At 32.9% G+C, this 23,070-nt stretch overlaps 3 protein-coding genes across 3 annotated transcripts; 1 reads left to right on the top strand and 2 right to left on the bottom strand.

The window, feature by feature from the left end:
- The first annotated feature begins 138 nt into the window (after positions 1 to 138).
- On the top strand, positions 139 to 1,037 carry LOC149901313 (uncharacterized). The gene has a single exon (XM_090112010.1). The coding sequence runs from the start codon at positions 141 to 143 to the stop codon at positions 1,035 to 1,037; it is 897 nt and encodes a 298-aa protein (XP_089968136.1). The 5' UTR covers positions 139 to 140.
- A 76-nt stretch (positions 1,038 to 1,113) lies between these two features.
- Positions 1,114 to 4,705, bottom strand: hgo (homogentisate 1,2-dioxygenase). Its single transcript, XM_090111925.1, has 10 exons — positions 4,557 to 4,705; positions 4,238 to 4,410; positions 3,854 to 3,950; positions 3,414 to 3,594; positions 3,075 to 3,195; positions 2,723 to 2,853; positions 2,281 to 2,435; positions 1,976 to 2,102; positions 1,605 to 1,786; positions 1,114 to 1,326 (listed from the first exon to the last, which is right to left on the bottom strand). The coding sequence occupies exons 1-10, from the start codon at positions 4,569 to 4,571 to the stop codon at positions 1,192 to 1,194; spliced, it is 1,317 nt and encodes a 438-aa protein (XP_089968051.1). The 5' UTR covers positions 4,572 to 4,705; the 3' UTR covers positions 1,114 to 1,191.
- A 4,492-nt stretch (positions 4,706 to 9,197) lies between these two features.
- Positions 9,198 to 22,897, bottom strand: prd1 (pleckstrin homology domain-containing protein pruning defect 1). Its single transcript, XM_090111923.1, has 9 exons — positions 20,163 to 22,897; positions 19,870 to 20,031; positions 16,352 to 16,570; positions 12,496 to 12,650; positions 11,655 to 11,877; positions 11,006 to 11,183; positions 10,569 to 10,675; positions 10,192 to 10,308; positions 9,198 to 9,525 (listed from the first exon to the last, which is right to left on the bottom strand). The coding sequence occupies exons 1-9, from the start codon at positions 22,731 to 22,733 to the stop codon at positions 9,418 to 9,420; spliced, it is 3,840 nt and encodes a 1,279-aa protein (XP_089968049.1). The 5' UTR covers positions 22,734 to 22,897; the 3' UTR covers positions 9,198 to 9,417.
- Between the last annotated feature and the right edge of the window lie 173 nt (positions 22,898 to 23,070).

The raw sequence follows: 23,070 nt of genomic DNA, 5'->3' as shown, positions 1-23,070 counted from the left end.
TCATACTAAAAGTAGCTCTTCGTGTCGTCATATGCACCACACCTTTGTCGCTTTTATGGGCTTGGCTTCCAATTGGGATATAAGCAATTTAGCTTTCAAAATAATTAAGTTAGTTCACGATCGAGCGTTACAGCGACGCTATGTTATTCCGCGCGCTTTTTATAAACAGCTTTTTTATCTTTGTTATTGCAAAACGAAGTAGTAGTTATGGCGGTGGAGTCAGGTATCCACATCAGACCCATACGCAATATTCAGGTACCGGGGTAGGTCAATCAAACCGACACTCTTATCCTCAAAGTACAGGCTTATCTGGTAACAGCGCTAGTGGTAGTGGTGGTAGATACAACAGCTACCATAGAAATGAGGTGCATCATCATTATCACTATAATCCACCGCAACAAATAAACTACGGTTCGACTTACCATCCTGTGTATCATGGAACGCCACCTGTTTACGTTTATCAGTATAGAGATTCAGGAAGTCGCTTTGATACTCTTTTAACGGGATTGGCATTATACAACTTAGGCAGAATGAGTCAAAGCCATAACAATCACGACTATTATAATAGAGACTATAGAAGTTCACCGGGAGAGATCTGTAAATTAGGAATAAGTAAGAATAATGGTGAATATGAAGAGACTCGTATCGACTGTAAGTTAATGTCGAGTTTCATTTGGGAAGCCCAGGGGGATACACACAATACTGCATCCAAAACTGTCACTACTGTTCATTCTAGCAATGTTACAAAAATTGTTTCGGGTAATGAAACTAAAGAAACTATTGTTTCTCAAGATACCACTACGGTCAATGCTCTAGATGTAAAAGGACCATCTATAAAAGTAGTTGATGGAATGAGCTGCTTCATGATACGTATATCTAGAGATTCTTCGGTATTAAAAAGAAAAGTTGATTGCGGATTATTGCAGACTTATGCTACGCGCTCTTTATATAGCCATGCCGTTAGGTTAAAAATTTCAGTCTTTCTTGAATTTGGGTGTATATTAACTTTATATTATCTAAGATTTGTACTTTTTTAATTTTATATTTACTAAAATCAAATTTATGAAAATTATTAAATATATTATTTTATAATGTATTCTTAATAAAAAACCATTAATCTTAATCAGTGTTTTATTAAAAGACTAGAGAGTATAACAAACAAAGAGCATATAACAAAAAAATAATTACAATCTAGACGTTAATTTTATCGGAAAACAATTTCGGTAGATTTTGCCAGCATTCATAATATTTTGCATCCAATTTCTGACAAGTTTCCAAACCCCATTTCGTTATGGCCATGCTAAGTGATGACTCAAACATGAAAGCCTGTGGAAAAAATATGTATTAGGTATACTTAACTTCATCAAATAAAAATTGGTTGTCTGTAAATTCGGTTTACTGACGATAGTTGAACGTGACAACGTCCGATTGTGCTTCTTTGTCGCTCGTTCGGCGCTCTCGCTTGCACTTCAAGCCTTACATGGAACGCCTCAGAGCGAGGTAACGCCGCATGAGTCATGTTTTTTCGTGCGTGCAGCCGGCTTTATCGAATTATAAGACGTTGTCACGTCAAAATAAAAGCTTTAAAGCATTATTTAAAATACCTGAGTGCCAACAGCAATCTTTTGCGGTACTAATTCAGCAGAAGAAGCAGCTTGGAAACATTGTGTGTCCGGTCCGTGCGGAGTCATCATCGAGTGGAGAGACGCGCCTCCGGGAAGGAAACCACCTTCCTTGGCCTCGTAAGATCCAAGGATGAGACCCATAAACTCGCTCATACAGTTTCCTGTAAAAAAAGTTGTATTATTTAACTCTTATATCATTAATATTTTTTTATAGTAGTAAGTATGTATATACTATATATCAGGTAGCTGTACGTAGGTACTGCTGTAAGTATTGTAAATTGAAAATCTATTATTTATAATTTTATAGTAACTATGTAAGTTTTGAGAACACTTGTAATAAATGCACTTACTGTGATAGTACGGAGGTCTAAATGTATTTTCTTGAACGGACCACCTAGGCGGGAAAATCACGAAATCCGCAATGGCGACGCCTGGCTTGGTGGACGGACATGTTAAAACGGTAAAAATCGAAGGGTCCTAAAAGAGGAATAGAAAAAAAATCACACATGTTTAATGCAATTTTTTATGAACTTTAAGGCTTAGCCTTATTCATTAGGTTCTTATTGCCTTCAGTTGATATTTGATAATAAGAATAAATTAATTATAAAGCATATACCTCTATCTTAGTAATGAGTAAGTTATTTCAATTACTTACACAGTGATCAAAAGATACAGAATTGATGACCATAAACTTGCTCAGGTCATATTTGTATGGCACATAGTTGCCGTGCCAGGCCACCACGTCGAACGGAGTGTGGTCTTGCTCAGCTTCAAACAGCAGTCCATGATATTTGTTTATTATTTTGAATCCTAAAATTAAATAAATTTTCATGAAAAAGCCTGAATTTAAAACGTGGCACGCTCACACTATTCCATTATTAAATATCCAAGCAATTAATATCTATGTCACTACATAGGTATATATTTTAAATTTTTACGTTTCTTTTACCTATTTTATTGGTGATGTGGGCTCTATATTTTTTTAATTAAAATTGGGACAATTGATACTATAATAAAATCCAACAAATGTGAATAAAAAAACAACATCTGTGTTGAGATGAGGTTATGCAGTATCATAAATAGGGCTTTTTAGGTACCAGGAATTTCTTCGTCATGATAACAAGCCACGGGTGTAAGGAAGTCGCGAGGATTTGCCAAACCATTCGCACCGATAGGACCAAGGTCTGGTAGTTTGAAGTGACCATCGAATACTTCTAGAATATATCCTCTGAAATGTTTAATATTTAATGTAGGTACATTATTTTTTAGTAAATGATAATTTTAATAAATGATAATTAAAAAATTAAGTATTTTCATTGAGCTTTAAATATGTACGTGCAAAAGAGTTGCTGTGCGAAAAGCTGTATGCATCATATTTTTGTCTATTGTAACAAAGGCTCTAAAAATCAATGACGAGCAGATATAAAATTCGATTTAATAATATCATACCTAGTAGGTCCATCAACTGCAACAGCAAATCTCATTCCCATTTGAATCACTGCAATCTCATTGGGTGCCACCTCCATTTTTCCAAATTCAGTAGTTATCTTTAAAACTCCTTTTTGCGGCACTAAAGGAAAGATGTGTATGATACATACTTAGTTATCATGTTTTATTATTATTCAATTAACCTTTAAAGCGTAGGTACGTAGATATGAGATTAGTCGAGTAAGTTAGGTTAACCCTTAACGAACGAAATTTAAACTCAGAATATCTTATTCCCAAGCCTCTATAAGATAAGAATAGAAATTTTGCACTAAATTGAGCTATAAGATGTACGAAAATTACCAATAAGGAAGTCTCCATCGCTGCTGTAAAAGGCGCTTTTGTCCATAGAGGCATTGCAAAGGTATACATGAATAGCAATCCCGTGACGAGATCGGGCGTCTCCAGCTCCACAGACCGTGTGCAGTCCTGCTACGAAGTCCACATTCCCTTCAGATGGAATGTCGAATGGCTTCCAACGGGACTAGAAATAAAAAAGAGTATTTATACCCCTTAAAATATGTATAAGTAGGTACCTCTGGGCACTAAAAAATATGTATTTGAATTTTAACGATCTTTTAAAAATGCTGCCAGTAAAAATATGTCTTGTAATTTCAGTTAGATTTAGATATATTACGCAGAAATTTTGAACATTGGCGTGAAGCATGCGGGTTCGAATCCTGCCTCGTGATCGATTTTTTTCTATTCTTTATATATTTAAATTTATAAACGTAATTATTTACTTGATTTGGATCTGCTTCCACTTCATCCCAATTGTGTGTGAGATACTTAGCAACATTGGAGCGCGCGAACGGCTTATGGACCACTGAAGGACGAATCCTGAATCAACAAGACAATATACATAATATATAGATAGTAAATAGTCAGGCTTGGCTGTCGCCTGTCGTGATGTATGTAATCGGTTGCATGGGTATTTAAGCTGCATCGATAGTAAAAGCGCATATTACCTAAGTATATACCCACCGATTGCAGATTAAAAGTTTAGTCAGTTTTAAAGTGTAGAAATTCAAATCAATAGAGAGAATTTACAATATACATGAGAATTTCAGAAAAATAATTTACCTATAACCTTGGTATTTGTTGATTGAAAAATATAACCGACTGACCTATATAACCATGACCTCTTATTCTCAAGTCTTGGAGTGGTGAAAGCACTTCCCGAAAGCTGCTCAGCATATAATCCGTAGGCGCACTTTTGTGGGCTGTTCTGACCTTCAGGCAAGGCGCCTGGCCTACGAGGATCCTCACTTGCAAACTCCGAACCGAAGCCGGATAAATACTGAGGTGTAAAGAAAAATAGTTCTAAATAGCTTTATGTTATGAACTTTTATTCCATGGAACTTATTTGAATATAACGATTAAAGTAAATAAACAGTGCAAAAGTTAAATGAAAACAATATGATACATAATGATAGTTTAGCTTACCTTTAATCCCGACATTTTGTGAAGCTCGCGATAAAGATAATGCGAGAATGGTGTGATTTAGCTGAATAATAAAAACCTTTGCTAGTATGCTAATCAGTCCGGTTGGTACGATAACAGGTTTGAGTTCAAAACAACATCACAGGTACCTACGTAGTAGAACTATCCAGTAAATATCAATGCTACATTCCTGTTTTAACGTCGCCACATTATGTACTGTTGTTGGTAAGACTATGAGAGCTATCAAAGATCAAATACTTTGTATACCTACTGTTTATTAAAAACATACAGATAACCAGTCTCTTGAGAGACATAATTATCTGATAAAGATTGTTTTAGTTTATTTTACAGCTGGATACCTATTTTCTTTTTACTTTCTTATCCAAAAATGTTTGTTTAAAATTGCTATACCTTGATGAGTTATGACTTATGACGTCGAAAAGGGTGAATGGATTTTGATATGATTTTCGATATAACGAGCTTAATACTCTCGTTATTTATTATTATGTTATGAATTTCCTAATATGAAATAATAGACCTGAAGAACCCGTTGAGGATATGAACCTTCTAGAATTTTCGATAAAAATTGTAGAAACGACAATTTTTAAATAAATTGTAAACATAAATATAAAATTATATATATATTACATAAATATAATATATATATTATAAATTATAATTATACCTGTTATAAAAACAAAAACAACTTCTTCCGCAAATATTTATTATGCAATTCATGAACAATATAATGTCAAGCAATTAAATATGTATGATTATAGAACAATTATTATCCTGTACACTTTATTGATATTGAATGAGACAAAACAAAAACAACACAATCAAAAAAACAAACAACACAATAATTATATTCATATATATTGTACTGTATATCGGAATGCTATTTATGTAAAACGTGTATAACATTTAAAACAAGAAGGATATGTAAATTAAATGCTCCTAAAAGATTAGGACACGTCATTGAAATGAACAGGATTTGAGTATATGCAACACACCCCCTTCAATTTTACGGATAACAAAGTATTTTTCCTATTAAAACAAAAAAATAATCTCAATAATAAATAATAACATATTTCATTATATAAAATAAAATTCGTCTCATTCAAAAGCGATTACATATTTTGGTACACAGTAAACAACGTTTTACATGGAATAATATAATATTGTGAATTGCGAAGTTAAATCACATTTACATCAAAACTATGAGCGAGATATTAACATCATTCTTGTTCTTATTAATACTTGAAACTTAGTTCGGAAGATATTGTCATACAAATTCGCGCCTAAGTGATAGCATGTTGGCAAGAAACATAATCATAGCCGAAAAATAATAACTTGAATCAATAATGAAACAATTTATAAGACGACAAACCGCATATTACCTCCTTCACACAGTAGTTTTCTATTAATCTATGAGTATATTTATTACTTTAGAATACCTATATTTTGTTTTCTTTTACACAAAAATAATTTACTCAAAACAGTTTTTCTTTGTATTACTTGGAATGCTTGTAAAAATAATTAAAATTCTTTCCAAATATAGCATTATGACAAATTTTATAGGTGTTCTAAAAGTGTGAAAGTATGATTTACGATAAGTCGCTATTTTTATAACGTCCCAATAAGATTCAAATAATATTAACAAAAGCGTTTGAAAGTACTCCAAATAATTCGACACCAATAATAATAATTTCGATGCGAATTCGAATAATACCAAAACTGATGACATCGAGAAGCTTATAATTATAGCACAGTTTTACAAGAACATTTAAAAATGAATGTTAAAAAGGTTCATATTTTTTGCACAAAATTGTTTGGACATCTTTAGATTAAACAAATACCGATGTATCAAAGTATAAAAAGCGTTTGTATAGCAATTCCCTCTCTTCTCAAAATCATTAGTTTTGATCAAACTTCAAACTCAGCCAACAAATATTGCAATCACCATTTATAAACACCAAATAAGCTAAAACCAAGCTTAGAACAATTAAAACTTAATGGTAAACACGAATCACAGTCGCGTAACAATATTACATACAAGCGTACACACAAACAAATTTTATAATAACTTATATTAATTTGACTATATTTGTAGGCAGTAAAAATTAATGTGCACCTTGTAAATTAAATTTAAAGTACATAATCATAATTTGGAATAGAATCACTGAGATATTGCGTTTTACATATGAATTTGTTTCATTAAAAATAGAAAATTAGTTACAAACAAGAGATAGCACAGACTAAACAATATTCACAAAATTTCTCAAAAATGTTTGGTTTTGTCTTTTTATGCAATTCTCAATTTCAGTAACTTAAAATTTCATTTTTAATGAACCAAGTTATATAAATACATTATAAAAATCAAGTGCCCCACAGCTACCATAATGAAAATATAATATGGAGCGAATTTAACGTATTGTCACAGATTAAAAACATATACTAAATATTGAATCCGCGAGGCACTTTATCTAAACCCTACCTATACACAGATTAATATCACATTGCTGAAAATTCAGCCCCGAAACATGCACAATGATATTATACATTGATATTTGATCTATGATTATGAAATATATAAATAAATAAAAATATTAAGAGAAATTTGCGACTATATTACCCCATTCGATTTCTCACACGCAAAGTTTAGATCTAAAAACGACGAATCCATTAAATATAGCTTTAAAAACTAAAGCCAAAAAAGGTTTCGCGATGGTAAAATTTCACCAAAATATCTACAAAGCGCAGCCACAACACAAAGCGATCTTATTCTGCAAAACTTGAAACGATTTCATTCATAATTCATAAATTATTTCATTTGATAAAAGTCAAATCATAAAATCAAGTTTCAGAATAACTAACGTGCTGTTCTAATTAGTTAATATTCGTACGAAGTTTCAATTATGCTGAAGCAAATGGTAGCAATTATTAATTATTATCATTCAATTATTTATTTTCACGATCTATCATATTTTTTACTATGGAGGTTGCCAAAGAAATAAATTAATAATAATATAAGTTATTAACAAAGTAATACAAAAAGTGTCGTAACAACTTTTGGTCTTAATTTTTTCCCTCTAGCCTCCTTTCGCTAAAAAGATAGATAATGAGATTTTTAAAATAATTTACGACGTACGAATATTCACCCATTATGTAAAAAAACTCAACAAAAATCAGTCTCTTCAATCCACTCCATCGAAATACAAATGGGGATACTAAAATTAAGCAGTTACGAACCAGCGTATTCGGAAAATAACAGTCTATACGTTTACATATTATACCATACGCTCACTTGGAGAAAAGAGATCCGATATCACGAAAACAAATTACAAAAATAAATAATTTTAGCACATTATTATCTTTGGGATTACATAAACTACTGAGATATTAAGATTTCATTATAATAAGAATACTCTTTAATAATTCAAGTATAATAGAGAACGGATATAATACAAAACGTGAATGTTGTCTCTCAACAGGGTTGAGACAGACATTCACACTTGAGAATATATTTTAAGAAACATTTTTCCTCTTTATAGAGTAAGATGATATAATTTTCTAAATACATTCGCAAGTAATTACTTGTACCTACGCAGCAACACTAAGTACGTCGCTATTATAATATATCGACTACTAATAACCTCAAAAGCATATTTAATTAACTATACTACATTGTGCTCTGACCGTGGTTAAACAATCATAACTTTATCCAATATTGCACTTAATTGTGATACAATTAACGTCGATTATTGAATATATTACAATGTTTATTAATGTCAATTTGAGTAAAGTTGGCTTAAGAAACGCCAAAGGACATAACAATATTATAGATTTTCTAATATCAATTTTACTTTTCAATAATATTCAGTTCAATATCATCCATGTGATAGGAGAATGTTTCAAAATATAAAATGTAACAAAACGAACACCTACGCCGTTTTCTTCCTAAAACAATGGAGTGTAGTTTAGGTTTTATGATTATAACAAGTTTTTATTAATATAATTTTAAAATATAATTGAAATTCATATGATAAGATTTCAAATTTTTCACAATTCCAGTTTTTAACCATATTTTGAAACATATCCTTTTTACATGTACAAATGTTTTAAGAAAGTTTTTTGATTAACTTTTTATTTTGACGTTTTTATTGATTATATCCTTAATTAGGAAAACAGGTATTATTAACGTATATTGTTCTTAAACGTCTTTTAATGATTCCTATTCGCAAATATCCGAGTGAAGCATCAAATATGTCACATTATTTGATTTAAAGAATTTTTTGTGAAATTAAAAGGGTAAATGCTTATATTAAGTACCCTATAAGGCATAAGTATCTCACAATAACCAAAGAGTTTGAGTTTAAATAACATATAATTAAAATTGTTATATAGATGGTTAATTTTCTATTAGATAATTTAGATAGAGAGTTTACTAATTATTTATTGTTTCTCTACACGACTCTCTAGACACGACTAGAGTAACATTATTAATGACAATCATTTGTGTCGTTTCGCATCTTGCCAACCATTTTTTTACTGAATTAAAAAAAATCGTTTATTTAGAAACAATACAAAAAATTGTAAGTTACATTGAGTTTCAAAATATAAATATTAAATAGTACTTATACTATTTAATTTAACAAAAATTTTGAAATCTCAATCACCTTACTTTACTTTGTGACATTTAACCTTGAGAGCAACTCTAGTAGATAATTATTGCAACTCAAAATTCTAATTTTACTCAAACCTTGTGATACATACCTTAAGTCCATCAATTTGTTACTTCACTCGGATCTTGCGAAGCTAATTATTATGTTTTATAGAGTATTTTTGATAATTATTATAGTGTTTATTGATGTGACGGTAACATATGCGACCACGCGGTTTCGTATTTTGCATGCGCGGCACTACACGCTGACTTTGACGCTTCTACCACACTTAGCGGGAAAGGCTCACTCTGTAAAAAATAGGGTGTTAATTATGTTTTGTTTCTGCAAATTGAATTAATTTTTATTATTTAAGTTTTTGACGTGACAACGTCTTATAATTCGATAGAGCCGGCTGCACGCACGAAAAAACATGACTCATGCGGCGTTACCTCGCTCTGAGGCGTTCCATGTAAGGCTTGAAATTCGAGCGAGAGCGCGGAACGAGCGACAAAGAAGCACAATCGGACGTTGTCACGTTCAACTATCGTCAGTAAACCGCCTTTACAGACAACCAATTTTTTTTTTAAATAAAGTCTTCAGTTTCGGGTAAGTTAAAAAGACGCGATGTTTATTGATAGAGTGATAAGAACCATTGAAATCAATGGTCTCTTACAACTTCTTTTGTAAAAAATATTTTATATTTATAATTAGTATTCCATTATTGAAACCCATAAAGCGATTACACAGACACTCAAAACGATCACATATATTAAAAAAAAACATTCTACAGTACTCGGGAAACCTTAACTTTCTAATAAAACTTTAAAAACTTTCTGATAGTACAATCATGTTTAGACTCGTTTTTTTGAGATTTTCTGTTACATAATAAAATTAAATTCTTCTCTTCATAGAATTTGTGTATAATAAATACATTTATTATATTAAATATACATAATTACCACGTAGGTACATACCGTAAGATCGCAGTACGCTCGTTCCACAGCAGCAATGAGCCTCTCGAGCTCATTACTACTCGACAACACTAGTGCGAGCCCCGCGCCTCGCTCGCGCGCTTCGCATACACTCCATTCCTGGATAAAACATATAATAATAAAATTATTTGCTTACATCTAAACAATCAATAAATAATAATCAGATGCACCTTACTTATTATTGTAAATATATCATTGTAAATATATCATTTTTCAAGAAGAATTTGTATTGTATTTACATATTGTATACCTATATATTTTACTTATATTTATTATTTAACAAATGTATAAAAATTTACTTTCACGGTACATGTTTTATTGAATAATTTATGTATGTATTTAAATAAAATAATATTTACCAAACAACACCAATTTTCATCAGTGTCCGGTATTTTAAAGGCGGTCAAATTCTTGATGGAGCCGCACGCCAATATTTCGATATCTGCATTCATTTCTTCGATATACTCTGAAATTAATTATGTCACGTGAGTTATTACCTTAAATTATCTTAATATAATAGGAAGGAAGATGAAAATCGACAATATTTTTCGCAAAAACAAAAAAAAATTACTATAAACATTTAGTATCTCTATTTAGTATGATATTAGTACTTTCCCTACCAACTTAACTACTTAACTATCATCAAAATAATTATAAAATTACCATATCTACCTAAAATCAACATTCACAAGTAAGTACATAAAAACACCTCAAAAATAAGACGGACTAAATAAATTGATCATATTAGCGTTTACAGTCATTATGTATAAAACACAACTAGACATATAAAAGTTACCTTTAAGCAGCGCTTCCGAGCCTCTATCCTTCAGATACGCAGCAGCTCCCGCCACAAACGCGAGATCCAATGTATCTCGTAAACTGATCACTTCGTATGGCGTCACTAGTACTGTGCACGCTGGTGGGGGCCCTGTACGCGGGTCGGCTTTCTTTGGTGCGTCTTTTTCTTCTAGAGACTGGAAATGGCATTGGTTGGGTTAACCATTTAATAGTATAATTTATAAATAGATTGGGTTAGATTAGATCCGGCTCGAAGGACCATCATGTGCGAGGTTAAGAGAGCAAAATCCTTTGTATGATGTGTGATTGAGAACAGGTAAATGAATATAGTAACTATATTATAAATAGAAGTAGCTTCTTATATTGTAAATATGAAAATAAATAGTTTAAATTTTTAATGGATAATTATTCCGTCTAAAAAGCATCTCATTATGTTCGGTAATATTCTAATTAGAAATAAAACATGACAAAGCACTTTTTCTCCCGAGTTTGTGTTTTAGAAACCCTTTGTCTTATAGGTAAAATTATAATTTTGCTATGCACATCAACTGCTATTATTATATATTATTACATTTAAAAATAACAAACAACTTTTAAAATATCGTTTTAAATAGAAAAATATCTTACAAATCTTAAAAAAATCATACCTGTGCCGCATGCAACAACAGTGACTGCAACCACGAGGACGCAGTTGGATCATCAGGAGCTGCCAATAGCAATCTACTAGAATCATTTAGCGCTATTTCGAAGCAATGCGGCCGTTTTGACGCGTCCACGTGTCTCCGTACACCCACTACGGATTTCAGTGCTATGTTATTTGGTAGGGGTGTACCGTCGGGCGAATGTGGCCCCCAGTGGAGTACGCCCGCTCTGTAATAATTGTTGTAACGTTATAATGATGATAATATGTTGTATTATTGGAGTAAATTGTATCATAAAAAGGGTTCAAAATGAAATCGAACTCATTTAATTTTGCAAAAAAAATGTTTGACAGATCTTATAGAGACTCACAGAATATTTTACTTTTGAAAGATTTGTTGTTATTACACAAAAATCTGTGTGTATTAAACTAAAAATAGTTTATTTAGAGAGCCTATTACATCCAGCCATAAGTACGCACCTCGTTAACTCATTAATAACATTAACTCATGCATATCTTATGTTATCTATAATACATTCTGAAGTCCTTATTGTGTGTGAATAAAATATAACATTTATAATAAAACTAGCTGTCCCGGCAAACGTTGTTCTGCCTTACTCTTCATCATTTAGGGGTATGAAAAATAGATGTTAGCCGATTCTCAGACCTACCCGATATGCACACAAAATTTCATGAGAATCGGTCCAGCCGTTTTGGAGGACTATGGTAACTAATATTGTGACAGGGGAATTTTATATATAAGATTTTCGTGCAATACATGTAATTTACAAAAAAATATGCAATATCTCACTTCAACTACACTACATTTATAGATACAAATGACTCACCGCAGCAAAAAGTAGCAGGGCTCGAATCTCCGTCCCCTGTCGGTGCGGCACATGAGGTACCCCTCGAGCGGCGGGGCGAAGGCGCCGGGCGCGTCCACGAGCCGGTCCTCCGCGTCGCCCGAGCACGCGCGCCCGTAGAATAGTATGGGCGGCACCTGCGTTATGTATTCAATTTATTTTTATCTTAATACTATTATAAAGGCGAAAGTTTGTAAGTATGGATGTTTGTTACTCTTTCACGTAAAAACTTCTGAATGGATTTGAATGAAACTTTACCACAATATAGCTTATACATCAGAATAACACATAGGATAGGTTTTATCCCGGAAATCCCACGGGAACGGGAACTATGCGGTTTTCCTTTGAAAACGCGGGCGAAGCCGCGGGCGGAAATCAGTAAATAAATATTATAGGACAGTATCACACAATTTGAATAAAATTTTGTTTTGTGCTAAATGGAAAGATTATATATTAGTTTTATAACAAAACTATTTTTTTTAAATTTTTTTTGCAATAATTCAAATTTATTTCAAAATAAAAATTAGTCTTTGAATCCAGTACCGAAAACACACCGACAACTCCCGAAGCGTCACCCGAACGCGTGTGACGTCATAATGTTAGTTTTCACTCATTGCAGTTGATAGAAAAACGTATACAACTATAACATTTTGACGTCACATCTATCGTGACCAGTCATGGCGCGTTTATAGTCACGTGACTTTAATTTAAATTTCATCAATTTTTAATTGCTTATAATTAATTGAAAAATATTTTATTGGAGTTTTTTGCATGAAATATCAATATTATTAATAATAAAGTTTTAAAATACATTAAAAAAATATTTTTTTTTTATTATTCAAATACTCAATTAAGGCTTGTGTTGTGGGTACTAGGCGACGATAAATATAATATTTAATAAATATATATATAGATAACACCCAGACCCAAGAACAAATAATTGAGTTCATCACACAAATATTTACCCTGATCGGGGATCGAACCCGGGACCGTCGGCTCAGTAGGCAGTTACTTTACCACTGCGCAAACCGCGTCGTTTATAAATCACTACATTGTATAAAACAGCAACTGTTGCTGTCTGTCCGCTGTGTGCTTAAATCCTCAAAAATTACACAGCGGATTTTGATGAGGTTTTTGTAATAGATAGTGGTTCTTCAGTAGATATACAGGGTGTAATCGTTAAGTGTGCACAGGCGATTTTTCCGTAAGTATTACAGATAACAAAAAACTTTAAACTGATATCGAAAGTACTTAACCTAATGAGTAAAATGGCGGTAATAAATTTTTAAAAATAAATCGAGAAATATCAAAAAAATTATCTTTAAACCCTCCCATACATTAAGTATGAAATATGAATATCCCATATACATTTAATATGAAAGATTTTAGCTTTCTTTTTCTTTTTTTTGGTTTTCTGCTTTAATTACTTCGCAAATTTGAAGTGATATTTTCCACGTTTTTCCGGACATTTCCACGCATTTTCCGTACATTTTCACGCATTTTCCGGGTATTTTCCAGATATTTACCAGGCATTTTCCGGACATTTCCCTGACATAGCCTGTAAATGTCTAAAAAATGTCTGAAAAATCCCCGGGAAATAACCGGAAAATGTCTGGAAAATATCCGGAAAATGCCTGGGAAATGTCTGGAAAATATCCGGAAATTGCGTGGAAATTTCCGGAAAACCCGTGGAACCTGCCTGGAAAATCCCTGGAAAATGCGTGAAAATGTCCGGAAAATATCCGGAAAATGCGTGAAAATGCGTGAAAATGTCCGGGAGAAGCGTGGAAAGTGCTCGGAAAATCCCCGGAAATTGCCTGGGAGATTCCCGGAAAATAACCGGAAAATACCTGGAAAATGTCTGGAAAATGCGTGGAAAATTCCGGAAAAACCGTGGAAAATGCCTGGAAAATCCCTGGAAAATCCCTGGAAAATATCCGGAAAATCCGTGAAAATGTCCGGAAAATATCCGGAAAATGCGTGAAAATGTCCGGAAAATAACCGGAAAATGTCCGGAAAATATCCGGAAAATGCGTGGAAAATTCCGGAAAAACCGTGGAAAATGCCTGGGAAATCCCTGGAAAATATCCAGCAAATGCGTGAAAATGTCCGGAAAATATCCGGAAAATGCGTGAAAATGTCCGGAAAATGCGTGAAAATGTCCGGGAGAAGCGTGGAAATGTCCGGAAAATATCCGGAAAATGCGTGAAAATGTCCGGAAAATATCCGGAAAATGCGTGAAAATGTCCGGAAAAAGCCACTTCAAATTTGCGAAGTAATTAAAGCAGAAAACCAAAAAAGAAAAAGAAAGCTAAAATCTTTCATATTAAATGTTACATATGGGATATTCATATTTCATACTTAATGTATGGGAGGGTTTAAAGATAATTTTTTTGATATTTCTCGATTTATTTTTAAAAATTTATTACCGCCATTTTACTCATTAGGTTAAGTACTTTCGATATCAGTTTAAAGTTTTTTGTTATCTGTAATACTTACGGAAAAATCGCCTGTGCACACTTAACGATTACACCCTGTATAATTTGTTAAGTTTTCTACAAAGTGGGTGAAGCTGCATGTTGAAAGCTAGTAAATAAATAAATAAATAATTGTTTTAAGGCATATGGTTTTCAAATAGGTTCTATAAATATATCCTAGATTCTTCGCTTTGTAAATACCTATGTTCAACTATTATTGAGATTTGAAATGATAACTAGGTTCTAAACGACGACGATAGATGACATTTATTTACAAAAAACCCGAGATATATATTTACAAAAAATCCGTGTACAGATATCATACTTACAAATAAAAAATAACTTTGTACTTTTTATAAACATAATTCCCGGAACATGCAAATGTACGGAAGACGGAACTTAAATATGATCTAAACATAATTTCAGAACTAAATGATTAGCTAAATTTATTAATACTGATATGTATATTGTATGTGTACTATAGATTTGAACTTTTTAGAACATCAATCCCAAGTTTGTACCATTATTAATATACCATTAATCAAACAAAATTCTGACACATTAAATCTCTCTAAACTTCTAGCAATCAACATTAGCTTACACACAAACACGCAACAGATAATTGAGTTTAAGTTTTTGTGTATAATCACAGCGCCGCACGCAATCATGCGGAAATGTATGCACTATTGTGAGAAATCAACGTCATCTTTGCTTACTACTGTATAAAAATGTATTTGCGATTGCTTTCAATTTCGTATACTATTAAGATTTTTTAAGTATTCTAATTTGACCCTATTACCTATTTTTAATAATTCTAACAATTTACTTATTAGTTATTACATTCCTAATGCGTTATATTACGTTAAATATGGAACTTGCTTAACCTGTTCAAGAACGTTGTTAGTGTATTTCCATGAGCTCTTACAATGTTTAACTAAAGGTTGATTCAACACTACTATAGTAAACATAAGTTTTTCACATTATTACTCCACACAGTAGGTTGCCTGGAAGAGATCACTCTTAAGTGATAAGGCCGCCTTCTGTGCTGGACTAGTTATAAGTTTTAATTTTAAGGATTTATTTGTATGCCAGCACAATAAAGTGTAAATAAATAAATAAATATGATCATTGATAAGTATGTGATCGTAAAAGTGTTTATAAGTAAGAGCGAGCGCGCACGAGCAACTTTGTCTCCGCAACTATTTTGTCTCTCCCATCAATTTGTATGGGGAGTTGCGTCGCTACGTGCGCGCACTTTCATACTAGCCCATAGGTGGGAGAGACAAAATAGTTGCGGAGACAAAGTTGCTCGTGCGCGCTCGCTCTTAAACAATAAACAGAATTTTAAACAGTCAATTTACCCGTTTCTCATGCCTCTGTCTTGTCACAGCTGAGGCCAAATGGTGACAATTAAACGGCAACATCGCGGGTGGGCGGGGGATCCGTAACGGGGACGTTCGCGCGCTCCATTCCAGTGATGACGCTAGCCTCGCACCGAGCGTCGACTCGCCCGTGACAACCGAACAGGCGATGTTGCCAGCTACGTCGATTATTTGGATGTATTGGGCCTCGGGACCGACCTGGAAATTATTTTTTTATGTAAACATTTGTATTAACACACAATGTTATGCCATTAATCATTATTATGGGAATATTTTTTTGTTTGTTTGAAACAAACAGTACAAAATTTCATTAGAATATCTGCAGGATGTATGGAGATATAGTAAGCTTATTTTGCTATCGCACATCAGCAGTTACTAAGTATAGGGGTAACATAATTTCGAAGTAGGGGATTTGAAAACAATGTAAATTTATTATCTGTAAAATTCTTTCAATTTTCAAAGTGAAATGTTATTTGAAATAAAAGAGAAGAAAACCCATAAATTTAAAATTTTGTAACATGAAATATTTAATCGAAATGAAAAAACGGAAGTTTTGGGCAAAAGTCCAAACCATAAAACATCCCCTTTCTGCAAAAATAAAATCAATATTAAAAGGATGCCAAACTCAAGGATGTTTATTCTTATTCACTTTTCTTGGCACTGGCAGAACATCATTCAGGCCTAGGCATTGAACTTCCTAGATTTACTACAATGACGTCACTGAAGCAATGGCCTTTCAAGTATTGATGGAGGCTACGCAAAGTACGAGATCCCAGTAATCTTGTTACACAATTCTCTACAATTGTAAAAGTATTTCTCTAACAAGTATACAAAAATATTTATTCTAAAGGAACTTATGAGAAAATTTTATTTCATTCTATAAACTATTGGAAAAAACCGCCTTTTTATTTAAATCTAGCCTAAATATCTTTGTTTTAAGATTCACATTTTGAAACAATCTCCAGAGCAATCAAAAGGTACCCAATTGGGAGATTACGTATTCCTAACTTTTGCCATGTTTTGCTGCTTGAAGATACTTGAAATTCTTAAACTAATTGTTCAAGAGCAAGACACATAAATAGAATCTCTGGAAATGGCTAGCCGTATAACTGAGTCACCACATTACTTATTATTCATTATTTCTTTAGTATACCGACTTCATTTACAAGTCGCGCAATAGCAGTTGCGTGTTTCCGTCGTTGACACTTGTTAATGTAGGGATATATGGATGAATAATGCTGAGTATAAATGCGTTTAAACGACGCATAAAATTATACCATATCATTTTATAATAAAAAGCTTATACAATATACAATCTTCATAAGAACTACTTGGTTAGACTTAGAACTATACTTTTAGTAAACTTAATTAATTGTATATCTGTGAATATTTAACTAAGTCTGGACCGGATGATATATTATAAGGTTACTGCAAAAAAAGTATTTTTTAATATACTTGATAGGTACATAAATTTAATGCGCAATTTCAATGTATCTAATTTTATAATGTGTTTTCATAAACAAACTGTTTAAAGCTATTTATATCAGAAGTAAATATTTTCATTTACGGCATATATCTATGAGCTTTCGCTATCACATTTACTTTAGTGAGTATTTTTGCCAACTCTTATAAAGGAGGTCAACTCATTTCAAATAAAACCCATATATGCATCAGATCTCTATAAATAACTTCCAGATGTTATTTATAAAGACTTGACACGCGTATGGTTGCCCTTGTTTTAAACTTCATTCATCTATTCTAGAAACGCAAGAATGGGCATTACTCGTATGAAATACTCTTTAATACTATTACGATTGAAAGAAAACGTTTTACAAAGATAATTACTTCTTATTTCTCCTTCAAATCGTTAAGCCCATAAGCACATAATTATACAATACGTTCACATTTCGCGGTCACTTCAGAGTCTAGTTAAAGGTTGGTTAAGCAGGTTAAGTACTATTTTTAATTATGGCAACCTTCCAAATAGCTCAATTAAGGAGTCCTTTACAGTCTTTTGGCAAAGGTGCTTTTGCTAAGTCATCACTTTACCTGAAACTTTTAAATGCCTTTGTTTATCGCACCTCTTGGATACGACTGGTTTAAGTATATTTTATGGTTAATTTGGCGAATTTGAATATAAGTTAACTATGGAATCGGTTATGTACAATAGGGCGGGCGCGGGATTATCATTGCAAATTTAAATATGGTTTTCCAAGTAATGGTTCAGTTAGCATAAAAATCAGTCACCAGATAAATACAGTTTAAAAGGCTAATGGTTACATGAAACTTAATACTAACTGATATTATGATATAGAAGATATCAGTACAGTGATTAATGAGGCAAGGAATATGCAAAGTAATGCATGTTGGATTAGAATCCAAGCGTAACAACTAACAATGTGGGTAATTAAGCCAGTCGGAAAGTATGCCGACCGTTATATTACTAGGTAGATATTACATGTATTATGGAAATGAAGAGCTTTGAAGATTTACTACATGTCGAAATAAATTTTATTTTTTGCTATAATAGCTGCCCCAGCAGATGTTGTCCTGCCCTATTGGCCCTATTTCGTGTTTTCTATTTAACCTTTCCTTGCGCTTTAGCAAATACGCTTAGCAACACATTTGGCAAATCCTTCTATAGTTTTAGTTAACTCCCGGTCAAGAAATGATATGATGAAAAAACAAATGTTACTTAATTTACTGGTTTTGATCGTAACTCGTACCTCCATGATACAATCAGTTGGATTGCTTTAAATGTTAGCCCTTGGAGATAGAGAACGTTCCTATTTTCATAATCTTGCAAGTAATAACCATCCATCATTTTTGAGATCGAAAATATTTTTAGACACAAAATTCGAATAACGATTTACTTGCAAATTTTGTTTGTAGCATGCATACCTATTTGATTTATATATTGTAATGATCATATAATTTTTTATGAGATAATATGCAATTTATGATACTAAATAACTGTCTATTATATAAGCTAAATAAGATCTTTGCAATAATAATGTTTCTTATAATGACTAATAATGGTCCTACTATCTTTTAATGTTTTTATGTATTTTTCCAATGAAAGTACATTGACTGACCTGTATTAATATATAAGTAATGTTATAACCTTTGGTCCATTGATATCAGAATCTTTCAACAACAATAAATGGAAAAATAAAGAATATGAAATACAAAGTAAAACTTACTTTTACTTTACATATCTACCATTTGGTTTTGACCTACTTTCTAATGTGCGATGGAGTTATTTAGTAGAAATTAAAATTAGAAAAAAAAAATACTCATTTAAAATTGAATAAGTACAATGGAAATGTCTTGATTACTAAAATGAAAAAATGTAATTTTTTTGGCTCTTTCTAAAACTAGAAAACTTAAAAAATTACGATTTAATATAAGATTCGACTATAAACAAAGTGCAGCAGTTCGTAAACGGAGATAATAAAAAGTAAAAGTCATAATAGGCGAGCATTTTGCTCACTTACCGCTATCGCATCTAATTCGTTATGTGGTAATCTGCATAAGATGTCGTATTCGGTTCCGCCGGATTTAACGCTTGCTACGTAGAGAGCGTAGTCCGTTATGAAAACAAGAAGTGGGGTCCACGATCCGTCTTCCATGTTATACGGTGATTGCACCTTCATCATCTGAAAGCATACATTATAGTTTAGCGGAATATGGAAATACGCGCACCGTATAAGGTTAACGCGATAGTAAGTACGTTCTAAAGAATTACGAAAGACCGTTAAGGTTTACGCAATAAGTAGTCAATTCCTACCCTGTTCAATGTTTCATTGGGATGTGAAAATATCTGCAGCCTGAGTTTCTCGTTACATTCGATTGCGACATTGTCCTCGAAGCTGTCGAAGTACGAGGGCTCCTCGGCCGTCAGCAATCTAACAGAAAGCCTTTTATTCTCTATCACCTCCTTGTCAATGAGACGGGACATCCGTTCGGCGGAAATGTGGTACGTTTCCGACGCGTCTTTGAACGGATATATAATACTTGGAAAATGCTTTTCTAGCCGCAACTTGGTCTGATAAAACTTATTGTTCCTTATTTTCAATTCAAGGTCTTTTCTCTGACACACATTCTTTAAATATCTATTTAGTAGAGCTGACTTATTAGATTGCAACTTTTGATTTGATGGGCTGTCGAAAAATTCGTCATTGAAATCATCCGCACCCTTCAAGGTCGAGTTATCTGTGTTGGAACAATTATCGCTAATTGCCTGCTGCGTTTCGTCATTTTTCTGTACGGTTGACGCGGATTTTCGGCTGTATCTATTAACATTTTGTTTTTTCGGCGACGACAAATGTTTCGAAACACCATTCTTTTGCTCAGTTTCATCTTGGACATTTTTATTGAATTGTCGTTTTGGCGTAGACGTTCTGCTGGAAGAATCGCCATCCGGTTTTTGATTGAAGTCCGATCTACTCGAACTATTGACTAATTCATTCACTGGTGTAGATTCTGGTATAGGCACAAAGGATTCCTTTGGTGCCTCAAAGGCTGTTTGGAATGTATCATGGACATAACTATATGATACGCCTTTGTGTTCATAAACTGTACTTTCACAATTTACAACATATTTGCTTAGAGGCGGTAAAGCTTCAGGTTTAATGTGAGATTTCTTGTCATTTTGAGCTTGCATATTAAGTGTAAGTTTATGCCTTGGTGAGCCTTCTGGTGTTCTTTCATGTTTCACAGGATTTTTGGATGGTGTTAATATATCCTTTGGCTTTTCTACATCTGAACATTGAGAATTGAGATTTATCTCTACAAAATCATCTTCATCATCAATTTGAAATCCAGAATCTAGACTTTTGGAAAGCTTTTTATTTTTGTTCACATCACATGGTAATGCTTCAATTACATTATTTAATTCAAAGCTATTTTCTGGCAATCCTTTTTCAGGGGCAAAATTGAAATTGAAATTTTTGTAGAAATTTTTTAAAGAGTCAATTAGATTATTGGTATCCAAAAGGTTTAACACTTTACTGTTTTGTTTCCTTTCTTCAACAATATTTGTTGTGATGTATCGTTTCTTTTTCAAAACAGATTTCACAGTAATAGGACTCTGGGGCACTTCAAGAGGTTTCTTCCTCCGATCATGAGATTGATCTATATCAGCTTCGGAAAAGTAGGTTTTTCTCATAAAGGCAACATGTCCATTGTTTTCAAATTCATCACATGAATGTGATTTTTGAGTTTTTTCACACTTTCTATTACCTACTGGAGCTTCAGTTTTATTAGAATTGGAGGATGAAGATTCACTGCTGGATGATTCAGAATCGCAACTAAAATTTGAGTCTGAACTATTGGAATCACAGCCATACAACTTTCCATTTGGCCTAGTTTCATTGTTATTGTCTTTGTCTTTATTACCATTGTTGTCTTGATTGCGTTTTCCAAAGTCTTGGCAATATTCAAAGATTCCACTTCTATCCTGTTTGCAATCGCCATATGTGAGGATATCTGACATTGTTTGCTGTGCCACATCTGCTGCATACTTTGGAGACCTGTCTCCTGAAGCACACCATGAGAACCTATCACTTGCATTGTTTTTCTGTCTAAACCTATCACAATATGCACTATCTGGGCCATAGGATATAAAACCTCGCTCAATGTGAATGTTATCAGTTTTGGTATTGTTCAATATGTCTTCATGAAAAGATACTCTCTTTTTTTGTGAACTTGGTCCACTTTGAGACTTCTTCCTGCATCTCCTCCTGTACACAATGTCCTCTGATAGTGATTTCTTTGGCTCACTGGTTCTTAATGCAGACTTTTTTACTTCCTCTGTACACACTTTCTCACTTTCTAATGCTTTCAGAACAACATCTGGTAAATTTTCATATACAGGCTTTTTATTTGTTTCAACCAAGAGCTCAGGCACAATATCATCTGGGGCACCTATATTTTGATTATCTATGTCACTTCGAGTCATGATACTGCTGTTGGTGCTCTTTATCATTTCCTGTGAGCCAGAAGGAGCAGCATCGTATATACTATCACAGGCTAACTCTTCAGCACCAATTAAACTATGTGACATAAGAGCTTGGCTTGTTGCCTCTGAATTATCACTGTCCAAACATTGCACACCAGAATCTCCAGGAGTATCAGCCAAACTACTGGTTGTACTTGATATGAGATGGGAGTTCCCTTGAAGGTATAATTCAGTTGGCTTCCCAGTCTTATCACTTAGATTTTCCATTTTTGCAAAACGAACCGTATCTTCACTACCATTAAATAACCCTGTTGCAACAACAGTGTCGTCAGGTTTATGACGACGTTTGATTTTATCGATCTCCTTGCTTTTAATATCAGCAGCTTTGTCGACAGACATTATTGCTAAGGGATACGCGTCAGTTTATAACACAATTTCTATATTTGATCTCTTATGTTGCTGGTATTTCATTGTTTATTGCACACATTTTGATTTAATTCACTTAATAATCGCGTAGAATACTGCTCAAAACAAGACAAACACATAGCAGCCATTTGTAAACTTTTGACAGTTGTCAGATTTGATTTAAGAAAATAAAAATTAAAATGCAATTTTTTTTTAACTGAATTCCATCGACATGGTTACAAGTAATTTTAGTCCATATTGCATTTTAATTAATAGATATTATTTGAAATAAACATATTTCATATTAAATTACGTTTTAAGTTGACATGTT

The sequence above is a fragment of the Colias eurytheme genome, chromosome 17, assembly GCF_061535395.1.
Source record: "Colias eurytheme isolate Ceu_HAF_F1 chromosome 17, ilColEury1 Martin Lab GWU primary, whole genome shotgun sequence".
In the NCBI taxonomy this organism is placed as follows: Eukaryota; Metazoa; Arthropoda; class Insecta; order Lepidoptera; family Pieridae; genus Colias; species Colias eurytheme.
The sequence above is the reverse complement of the archived record's forward strand: the minus strand, read 5'-3'. Positions and strand labels throughout refer to the sequence as shown.